We start from the raw sequence: 11579 nt of genomic DNA on the forward strand, positions 1-11579 counted from the left end.
GGTAAAACCTGACCATAGTGACTAGAAGCAACAGTTGCTTCTTTCAGTCTTTGACAGCTGCCAGAGCAACTCTTTTTTTTTCCAAACCATCCATCCTAAATTCCGACCTGCAGGAGTATGTGCCTATATTTAGGTAGCGAGATTAAGTTGCAGAGGCTTCAGGCAGGGCAAAGCACATTGGTCTGCCTTTTTTACGGGCAGACCTTTGGGCAGACAACAGCTAAAGCTTTCTGCTCCCTCCCCTTTCCCAACTGTTTGCGAAATGGATTCCCAGAGGGAACTCACTGAAGAGCTCAGACTTTACCAATCCACCCTTCTTCAGGATGGCCTCAAGGAGCTCCTTGAAGAGAAAAAGTTTGTAGATTGCTCTCTAAAAGCTGGTGACAGAAGCCTGCCTTGCCACAGATTGATTCTGTCAGCATGTAGCCCTTATTTTCGTGAGTATTTCTTATCTGAGCAAAATGAAGAGAAAAAGAAGGAGGTGGTCCTAGATAACGTCGACCCCAACATCCTGGATATGATTGTCAAATACCTTTATTCAGCAAGTATTGATCTTAATGATTCTAACGTGCAAGATATTTTTGCTTTGGCCAGTCGCTTCCAGATCCCTTCTGTATTCACTGTGTGCGTCTCCTATCTTCAGAAGAGGCTCGCTGTCGGTAACTGTCTGGCCATCCTTCGATTGGGTGTTCTGCTTGATTGCCCGAGACTCGCGTTTTCTGCCCGTGATTTTGTTTCAGATCATTTTGTGCAGATCTGCAAAGAAGAGGACTTTATGCAGCTTGCCCCGCATGAACTTATCTCAGTTATTTCACCTGACAGCTTAAATGTAGAGAAGGAAGAACTAGTATTTGAAGCAGTAATGAGATGGGTCCGAACAGACAAGGAGAACAGAGTAAAGAGCCTGGGGGAAATTTTTGACTGCATACGTTTTCGTCTTATGCCAGAAAAATATTTCAAAGAACATGTTGAGAAGGATGATATAATTAAAAGCAACTCAGACCTTCAGAAAAAAGTAAAGATTATTAAGGATGCTTTTGCTGGAAAACTGCCTGACTCCTCTAGCAAAAATGCAGAAAAGTCAACCAAAGGGGAGGTGAATGGTGATGTAGGAGATGAAGATTTGCTGCCTGGCTACTTAAATGACCTTCCCAGGCATGGCATGTTTGTCAAAGACCTTATTCTTCTGGTTAATGACACTGCTGCTGTAGCTTATGATCCTCTTGAAAACGAATGCTACCTAGCAGCCCTGGCAGAACAGATTCCCAGAAATCATTCCAGTATAGTCACCAAACAAAACCAGGTCTACATTGTTGGAGGACTGTATGTGGAAGAGGAGAACAAGGATCAGCCTTTCCAGTCCTACTTCTTCCAGGTATAAGCTTTATAATTGTTGGTACAACAATAGGTGCTTGTAGGAGTTACTGAAAAGTGTTATGAGTCTATGCAAGGGAGTTGTCCGGTCTGTACCGTCGATGGAGAGAAGTATCTACAGAGAGCTATTCCTGTCTCGGAGAGATAAATGAAGCCAAGGGACTTGTATCTTCTCTTTCAAGATCAAGCCCCTGGTGACACCTCAGAAAAGATACTGTATCTAGGCACCGGCTTTCATTGTTCAAGGCCCAGATTTTTCATGGTACAGATAAGTAAATTTAAGCCTAATCATATTTTTGTGAAATACCTTTTTGTGAATTTCTGTTAACTTCCATGACAGTTGAGTGTTAGCAGCTTTAGATTGAACGAGATGTCCTTTTTTTTGCATGTGAAATATTTTGATAATGTGTATTTTAAATACCACTTTTGTCACTAAAATTTCAGAAGTCCTTCTGTCACATCTACGTTTGAAAACTTAAGGGCACTCTAAAATACGTAATTTAGAGGTAGAAGGTTGTTTTCCTGGCAAACTGTCAGTGTTAGTACACTAAATATCATGTTTCAACCAAGAGCATTATTTTATATCTTTGTAAATCTGCATAAGTTTATAACGCTGATTAATACAAACTGTAGCTTCCACAACATATTTCAGAAAAACTAGCAAAAATATAGTTTGGCATCCTTACACCATAAACTAAGTCTGTTGTGCATTTAGCTACCTGGCTACATGCTTTGGGGGATATTTAAACTCTCATGATGAATTCTGAAATATGCTGCTGGCTGTGTCCTGTCTTTAGGCACATTGGCCTAAAAGAGTGAAAGTAGATCCTGTTTCAATATGAAATAAAGCAGAGTGATAAGCAGTGATAGAATTTTAAAGACTTCAGGTAATAAAAAATGCAAATACTAAACGTTTATAGGAGTATGGCTCACTGATTTCACACTCAATGAAAGAGTTGGTTTCAGGCATTTGTTACATGTATGAGAGGGAAGTCTTGGTTTGCTAGAGAGGGATTAGCACTGTTTCATCTCCTTATGTAAGGTGTAAAACACTAATCACTGAAGTGCGAAACTTGTCACAGAAATATTCTTCTAATAAAAATACTATGTTGATGGTACAATGTATATAATCCAGAACTGAATAGTCAAGTCTTAGGCTACTCTAAAGGGGCCCCTGAAAAACTAAACCTCACAACTGCTATAAAAAATTGATGAAGTTTTTAGAATCCTGCTTTATATGTCTACATCCATTTCCTGAAATCCTGCTCTCTCACTTGCCATCATTAAGCTACTGCCTGTAGTTAAAATACTTGTCTGCATTACCCACGTGGCTGTTGTTCCCTCTTAAAATGTTAATGTGGTGCCAAACCGATTTTCACTTACTGATCTCCCTTTCTCCACCGGTGAAGTACCTGTTACCATTCTGTTTGGTAGTTAGCAACCCAGGAGAAAACAAGGCTGCCACTGGCTCAAAAATGCATGACTAGTTTTTGCCCTATCATCAGTAGATATGTCATCCGCGAGACTGATTCACTAAGCATGCTGTGCTCTGTGATGGGTACGTTTTCTCCTCGTTACACCACCCAGATCCACCTACTGGGGCAATCCCTGTTCATGAGCTAAATTTTGCTGTTGCAATAAAATTTCCTGTCCAATAGGGGTGGTCTGTCAAATCTAGCATGGAGACCTTGACTGTGGAACAGGCTTCTGGAAAAGGGATGTCACTGAGCTAAACCCAGATCTGATTGCTTTGACTGAACTTTCTCCTGCTTTCTGTCAAATGCCTTTACACTCGTGCAGACTCACATTTTACCTTCCCTTCCTGCACATCATGAAGCAAATCTATATGCAACAGAACAGTGAAAATATTCTTTTTCAATGTTAGAGAGTGTTCAGGTTCAATTATAAGTTCTTAGATCAAAAATTAAGCACCACAGTTTGAGGAAAATATTGTTTTGGTTTGTTGGTTTGGTTTTTTCTTCTCTCCTCCTGCTGCTTCTCCTTAGGCGTTTTCAGCCTATGGGAAGTGGTTTGAGACAGCCCTGGGAGTACTTCCATCAATCTTATTGCCAATGGACCTGCACTGCCTGCCTGTTTTTGCTTATGAGTGAATTCTTTATTCATTGTGCCTTCAGAAATCAGGAACTTTTGAGGGTATTTGTGATGAAACACCACCTCTTTTGTTCTAGGAATTGCAGAAGAAACATCTGTGCTATTTGCCATGTACTACTTCATGATCACTCAGAGGAACGATGTGAGGATGTCTGGCATCTCTCATTGTAGTGATGAGCACAAGTGGCTAAATGTGTAGGTGTGGAATGGCAGGAGTGTCTGCTCCCTTTAGGCAGGAAGAATGTGTTCTTTCCAACATGTGAAAGGGAGCCCAGAGAGTGAGGGACCTTTAAACACGGAAGAGCTTAATAAAGAGGCAAAGAAACTCTGTGATGTGAGGGTGAGCAGATGCAGAGAGAGCTGTGAGGCATTGACTCTGCGAGGTCTCAGCACCACGAAGCATGGGTGGGTAGAAGTCATCCTTCATTAGCTGCACCAGGGGAGGGGTAGGTTGCTCAGGCAAGCAGATGAACTTTTGAGAGACACTGAGTGCAACTAGATTCATTTTATGGAACAATGGTCTTTGTGTGGATTTTTACTCTTTGCCTTTCCTAACTCTTTCTGTTCTGATGCTCTTTCAGCTGGACAGCATCGCTGGTGAGTGGGTTGCCCTTCCTCCGCTGCCGTCGGCCAGGTGTCTCTTCGGGCTGGGAGAGTCAGAGAACAAGATCTATGTAATTGCAGGCAAGGACCTTCGCACTGAGGAGTCTCTAGATTCAGTATTGTGCTATGATCCTGTGTATGTTTAAAATTTAATTATGCCCACTGAGGACATGTAAATAGCCCATTGTTGGTTGAGAGAGCCTAATGTTGATATTCTTCTTGTTCTAGGGCAACGAAATGGGGTGAGGTCAAAAAACTACCCATCAAAGTCTATGGCCACGCTACTATCTCAAACAATGGACTGATATATTGTCTTGGTGGAAAAACTGATGATAAGTGAGTCTCTAAGTCTTTTCATGACAATTTATAACATTATTTGGTTGGTCCTTTATAGGTGATGTGTCCTCACACTCAGAATATAGGTATATAGGATATCTTTTTCATGAAAAGGTAAAAATTGCATATAAAACCCAACCAGTTATTTTAATGACCATACTTATTTTCCAGGCAAATTTTACTTACATTGCAGGCACATTAGTAATATATAGCTATGAGGACCCTCACTAAAAGTATTATTTCCTTCCAAATAGAAATACGTAGGTGCTGTGGAATTACTGTGTCCGTTTTTCAAATTTTCTGACCTGTGATGCCTGTTATACCTTAATGGGTATAACATTTGGAAAACCAAAGTTTTCAGTCACACTGAGCATGTGGTGGTAATTTCTCAGTGTTTGTATAGGGGACATTTAAGACACAAGCTTCTCAAATCAGCCAAAAACAGCAGCATAATCTTTCTTTTGTAACTGTTGTCATACATTCCTCCACACACCCATCTGAACAGAATACGCTGGGAAAGGATGTTGTCTTTCTCTTGTAAGGTACGGTGAAATTGCTGCCCTGTGTAAACAGTATTTAATGTTTGATTTGGTTCTGTGGATGTGGCTAGTGCTTTGTAGACATGCAAAGATTCCCACTTTAGATACAGGATAGGATCTCATGGAGAGGAAGGAGGTATTATACATAAACCCACACAATCCACCTCACTTGGAACAAGCCAAAAGTTCATTAGAAATTATCACCAGTTTTCTTTTTCCTCTCCAGGAAATGCACTAACAGACTATTTGTATACAATCCCAAGAAAGGAGACTGGAAAGACCTGGCTCCAATGAAAGTGGCTCGCTCGATGTTTGGAACGGCTATCCATAAGGGCAAGATTGTCATTGCAGGTGGTGTCACTGAAGAAGGTCTTACTGCATCTGTTGAAGCTTTTGATCTGACCACCAATAAGTAAGTACAATATTTTTAAGCAAGTGTTTTATCATTTAGGCTCTCAGGAGCTCCGAGGTAAGTCACAAAGGTGTTCAGGTGCTTGTACTCCCACTGAGACACTTGGTCTACATTCATGTCTTCAGCAACAACAGCAGCAGCACCTGAGAGCCTGGAACTCTGGCCATTTTTTCCTGTCCCCCCCCAACATTTTCTACGCGAGTATCGCTACATTGCAAACACGATCAAAGAGCTCATGTAGTGAAAAATACCCACCCTTTAATCTTTTTTTTTTTTTTTTTTTTAAAGTCTGATTACTTTCCCAGTATAATTGACGACAGAGCCACGTAACAGGTGTGCTGGCATAACAGGGGAGAAGTGGGAGAGATGGGTAGGGGCCACACAATCTAGTTGAAACAGCGCTGGCACTAAGTGTGAAACCCCAGCAAGAGGAATCAGGTGCCTGAACAGGACAGGCTTTGAGTACATGGCCTTATGGTGTCTTACTCTTCACTTACCTTGCCATGGAAAATACCATTTACCACTAGTTAATGACAGGCAGATAATTCTGCTTATTTATTTAATATGAAAACTCTAGGAAGACTTTAAATTTTAAATGCATCCTCTGAAATACTATAAAGAAAAAGTAAGGACAAAAGTGAGTAAGTCATCCCTGGAATTAGCTCACTTACTTGGTCCAGATACTTTCCAGTGTTCTTCCTCACAGCCAGAATCTTTCGCAGTCAGCATCCCCCAAATGTTTATGATTTTCTAGGAGATTATACCATATATACCTGTGTCTTTCTACTCTTAATTTTCCCTTTGGTCACTTTTGTTACTTTTCCTTCCTAACATCTTATTTACAAAGTTTCATTAAAAATAATATTCGTAAAGCTTTATTATGATAACTCAAACTTGTAAGTGGTCCTGGATGCACCTTTATTTTAGTAATAAGCACTTGTACTGGATAAAAATGCATTTGGCAGTGCTGTCTTCACTGACAGGTAGCATTGCAGCCATCAACCTACAACAAAAGCTTTAACTTAAATGTATGCTATCCCAAAGAGACTTGCTTGTAAGATTTAACAATACAAAGTGTGAATTATGCAAAAAGTAGTTCTATGAGGGAACTTTGGACTTTACACTTTCTACAGAAAGCAAAGGAAAGTAAAGGTCATTTTGTGCCATTCTTCTCTTCTGTTGTTCAGAATCACGTCCAGCTTCTGGGATGAAAAACCTGCAGGTTCTTGGCTTGGTTTACACTGTTTTGTTACAGTTGAGTCACACAAGCGAAAGACACAAATTAGCCTAGTAGTTTTGATGTTGACATTATCCAGAAGTGAGATGTCTCTATGTTTTGTGTGTTCATAGGTGTGAATTGGCAGAAAATTTGAAATTATGCTACCAAGCTCCAGTGACATTTTTTTTTACTGAAATTATTATGTCAGTGCCACTTCAAATAAATACGCATTTTGGAAACTATAAAGAAAAAATGAGAGAAGCTGGGGAGCAATACATCTGTATAAAGCATATTACTGGTGATGGGGCCAGGCAGCCTGTAAGAAGTGGTCACTGGGAAGAGATGTCATCATGGTGTCATGCTGTCACCTAAGACTTCTAGGAAGTCCTTGTGGGGATGGTGACACTGAAATTCACTGCTGATAATGTCAGAGTTATTTCCTTTTACTAAACAATTGACCGAGGCAGTCCTTGGCACCTGAATTTATGTGACCCAGAGACTTATGTTAACGCATTCAGTTTAGAGTATTTCTCATGTGTTTGTTTAACTCAGGTTTCCCTTTTCATCTTTAGGTGGGAGGTTATGCCTGAATTTCCCCAAGAGAGAAGTTCCATCAGTTTAGTCACCTTAAGCGGAGCTCTGTATGCCATTGGAGGCTTTGCAATGATTCAGCTGGAATCTAAAGAATTTGCACCTAGTGAAGTCACTGACATATGGAAGTAAGTTTAATTTTAATTTAATTTTCCTGGTGGAAAGCCATACCTAAAACCGAGGTTTGTACACACCGGAGGGTAAAATTAGTCTTCCGTTTAACTCTGGAAATGAACCACAGCACAGGCTGTAACACGCTTACTGACAGATAAAAATGTTTGTCAGAAAGCAACAAATAGACATGAGATTTGGATCTAATGACTATTTCCACCTCCTAGTAATTTGAACTGAGTCATGATCTTCAGATTCTTTTACTCTTTAAGAGAGTAAGTTGCCGTATCTCTTGGCAGGTTTAGCCTTATAAGTGTACCATAAAAACATTCTCTATTTTGTGACATTCTTACACAGAAAAGGCTGTAAAACAGAGGTCTGTACATAGTCAAATGAGTAATTGGTCTGTACATAGTCAAATGAGAACCAGAAATCCCTAACTTCTAAATTTTTTTTAATCTAAATCACAGTAACAGTGATAAAACATCACATCTCTGCTGTGACTCTTCAGATGCTAAAGTAAATTCAGGAATTGTAACTGGCAGAAGGATAGAAAGGATGCCCAGAAAAACCACCTTTATATGTAAGAATCTGAAAGAATTTAGAAGGGATACTTAACACAAGGAAGAAGGTTTTACAGGAGTAAGTATGACACAGGCCAGCAGCAAGCTTTAGGAACTGGGAAAGGGACAACTCCTGTGCGCAAGAACATCTTTCTGTTCTGCTTTAGAGGACAAAAGCAGCCTTTTTGCGGCATCCTTCAGCACATGGCTGCTACAAGCCTTTGCAGGATGTGGGCTGTCCTTTTCATGTATGTGTGATGAAGCATCAAATCTAATTTCAAGAAGCTATGTTCTGACCTCCTTTTGTTAAATGCAGGTATGATGATGAAAAGAAGGAATGGATTGGCATACTGAAAGAGATCCGATATGCTACTGGAGCCTCCTGCCTGGCTACACGCTTAAACCTCTTCAAGTTATCAAAACTCTAAACAAAATGCTGGAAAATGTGCTATGGTGAGGGAGTTTCGATAGGCTCTTCTGGGTTTGTTGCATGAAAGTGTCCCCAAATTGTACAGAGTTTTGTAGCAGCATACTAGTTATACTGTTAAACAGTTCATCTGTCTGTCCAAGTCTTAAGATATTTACTGGCTAATCAACAACTGGATTTTTGCCAACGTTTAAAATCCTGAAGAATTCTAATTGACATTGATTAGAATAAATGAAGATTTCAGAGATAACTCCATTTTTTATTCTGTGAAATCGCCAATAAAACTGGTTAGACTTCCTTACACTCAGAGAATCCAGGATATTGGCAGCTTATCCTCCAAACAATGCCCAGGAATTAATTGTTAAGTTAAAAACAACTAGTAGGTAGCTAATTTTATTCTAATTGGCTGTTTGTACAGCCTGATTTCCCCCTTCAGCAACGTATGTAAATCCTGCATTCTTCAGCCATATCTTGAAAATATTTTCATTAGAGCCTTTTACAAAGAATTTGACCTGAAACTGAAATGTGTATTGAAAACAAAAGCAACCTAAAGCTACGTGGCCTAAGAAATACCAACCTCAGCCGAAGCGGTACTAGTAGCCAGATGTGAGGCAAGAGAGAGAAGTTCGCAAGGTTAATAGCTCTACTGTTTCACCTACAGTGTTTAGGCTTCTGGTAATAAGGATTTTCCACTTTTTTATGCTTTTGTATTTATTTCCAAAGTAAGTATTTTATGGAAGTTTTTCTCAGAGATCTGAGGCCATTACGATCTGAAGCATTAATGAAAAAGTCCTAGAATTGATCATCAGCAAATATCTACGGCAAAGAGGACTTTTCCACCTAATACAGAGTTGATGAATTTTGATGTTGAAACTTTTAACAATTAAACTTTGTTTTTAAAACTATAAAAGTATCACTTGATTGTGTCTCTTTTAGTGATCAGCTCATCATCTCTATCATATTGACAGTACACAGATTTCTTAGTACAGCATTTGCCAGAAACAGAACAATCGGTTTTCTTAAAGAGGAGCATGCCCACCATATAGAGTATCTCTTCAAAGGATTTCTCCATCAAATAAAGAGGGTGTCATAAATGTAAAGGATGTCGTAAATCTAAATCTAATTACAACTGATGTAGCAGGAAAACTGGAAAAGAAGCCCACCACACCTGACTGAGCAGCAATTCCAACTACAAAATGACCCCTTGCATTGCCTTCCTAGGGGACAGAGGTAAACATATGGCACAGGCACAGCCATTGTAGCTCATTTCAGTATGCTACTGTACACCGGTACTTAAGCTGTGGGACATCTTTTCTGTTTTCCCCTTTAATTACCCAAATCTTCACTGTTTTTAGCATCTTTTCATTTGTTCCAGTTAAATCACTGGTTTATACTAGCCCATCTGCTCTAACACTTGCTGATTTAATTTAGAAAGAATGACTGCAAAGGATCAAAAGCAGTATGTTTTACTGTGCTTTTGCACTATATTTTGCTTTTCTTAGCTGCCCTCTCTGAATCCACTCATAGCAGGTTTTAATCCTGTCCCCACTGTTAATACTCATAACTTTAACCTTACACAACTTGAACATACCTGGCGTGGCACAGCGTGACTGCTGGATGCCTGAAAAGAAGGGTTCAGCGCAAACACACAACCGTCCACGACTGATCACTTCAGCTGCAGCCACTGTCAACTCTTGCATGGTCCAAGGTTGCTACTTGAAGGCCATCTGTACAGAAGCAGGGTCACGCAGGAGCCCTCTGACTTGTAGCCCAGCTTCTGAGCTCCTAACCTGTATTTGATTGTCTTCTCCATTTTATACAAAACATAATGTGCATATAGTCTTTCTATGTGCTGTGCCTTCAACGGCATTTCCTCAAAGCACTCATCTTCTACATCTTGGAGCCCTTGTCCTTTTGATAGCGTAAGCAGACAACCATCTACTAATTTTTTCAGTCATCCCACAAACATGAGGGCTGCTTCAGGAGGAGACCATCTTGCAGCTTAGATAGTTCTGTTGGCTTTTCCTCGCTTTTCATTAGTGTCCTGATTTGTATTCAGTCAACAAAAATACTTTCTTCTACTACTGCGTGGTAAAAAAGCACCAGCCTGGTGTGTTCTGATCAGTTTGGAAACGCAGCTGCTTACCTCTGCCAGGCTTCAAAGGAAATGGCGAAAAGAGTGTCTATTGCTTCTACTAAAAAGGCAAGAAACCACCTACACATTGTGTGTGTGTGAAAGAGATGGGCACAGCCAGCAGTGGTCAGGAGGTAACGGCAGCTGCAGTCACCACACGGCTGCTTGTGAAAATGGGCTGCTTTGCACAAGTATGACCGCTCTGTAGTGTACAGTGATCATTCTCCTGGGTATTCCACTTTTTCCTTCTACATCTCAGTATTTTAAGTCTCCTGACAAATCCTGGCTGAGCACTATCAGAGGAAGCCTGGTAACTGGCAGATGGTTCAGGGACACGATAAATAAACCAGCAATGTTACTCACCACCAGCAAGCAAGGCGGTTGTGACTCTCTGAAGCCTTTTCTTGGTCTTGAATCTTGGTTTAAATTTTCAGCCTAATTTTGCTCTTTTGTACACAGTCTTATTTACAGAACAGGCAGGTCAGACGGTTTGTCTAATTTTGTTTTATTTCTACTAGCAAGGGCTAGTCCAATGCATAATGCTGTAATAATAAATCTAATGAATTATCCAGTTGCTGGTAAGTGCCTATGTCTGCCATAAGCATTATTGTTTCCTTATCTTGTATAAATCTTTCAGGTATCCCTTCCAAGTTGCATTTAACTGGAGTAACGGTGTTGCAAGGCTCTGGGTGGCTGCCAGACTTTTAGAACTAGCCTATCTTTTAGGTATGTGGAGGTGTTCCAGACGGCTCAAGCCATACTTCTTCTGCACACACCACATCCCAGGGGAGGAGAAGCAGCTGGAGGTTTCTCACAGCACAACACCCTCCCCCGACACAGTCACCCACGGTACCTCTGTTCTGGAAGATGGAAGCAGAACGGCTGTAACACCAGTCCTATTCTTAGTAAATCTGCATTTCAGTGTCTTGGTTTCACAGCACAGGCACTGTTTGATCCCTATTGCTCATTCTGTCACATGCTGCAGGACAGACATAGTTTCCAGTAGGTTTGCTTCCTTCTCTCTCACAGTCAAGAGTACTTCCAACTTTTTCTTTGGACAGTTTTAGCTGTCCAGCTAAGCCTCTGTGCTTTATTTAGGACATAATAATGTAATTTTATGGCAAAACTGTCACAGGCTCATGTACTTGAAGAATGGCT

At 40.4% G+C, this 11579-nt stretch overlaps 1 protein-coding gene across 1 annotated transcript; it reads left to right on the plus strand.

The window, feature by feature from the left end:
- The first annotated feature begins 14 nt into the window (after positions 1 to 14).
- KLHL41 (kelch like family member 41) lies at positions 15 to 9383 on the plus strand. The gene is made up of 6 exons (XM_074145956.1): positions 15 to 1375; positions 4068 to 4225; positions 4318 to 4425; positions 5191 to 5376; positions 7168 to 7314; positions 8177 to 9383. Exons 1-6 carry the CDS (start codon positions 263 to 265, stop codon positions 8286 to 8288), a joined length of 1824 nt encoding a protein of 607 aa, XP_074002057.1. The 5' UTR covers positions 15 to 262; the 3' UTR covers positions 8289 to 9383.
- Positions 9384 to 11579: the final 2196 nt, after the last annotated feature.

The sequence above is a fragment of the Numenius arquata genome, chromosome 3 (assembly GCF_964106895.1).
Source record: "Numenius arquata chromosome 3, bNumArq3.hap1.1, whole genome shotgun sequence".
NCBI classification, from domain to species: domain Eukaryota; kingdom Metazoa; phylum Chordata; class Aves; order Charadriiformes; family Scolopacidae; genus Numenius; species Numenius arquata.

Coding starts and splice junctions, on each gene's coding strand:
- KLHL41 (XM_074145956.1), top strand. CDS start 263: ATGGATTCCCAGAGGGAACTCACTGAAGAGCTCAGACTTTACCAATCC. Junction 5,377..7,167: donor TTTGATCTGACCACCAATAA/GTAAGTACAATA, acceptor TTTCATCTTTAG/GTGGGAGGTTATGCCTGAAT. Junction 7,315..8,176: donor GAAGTCACTGACATATGGAA/GTAAGTTTAATT, acceptor TGTTAAATGCAG/GTATGATGATGAAAAGAAGG.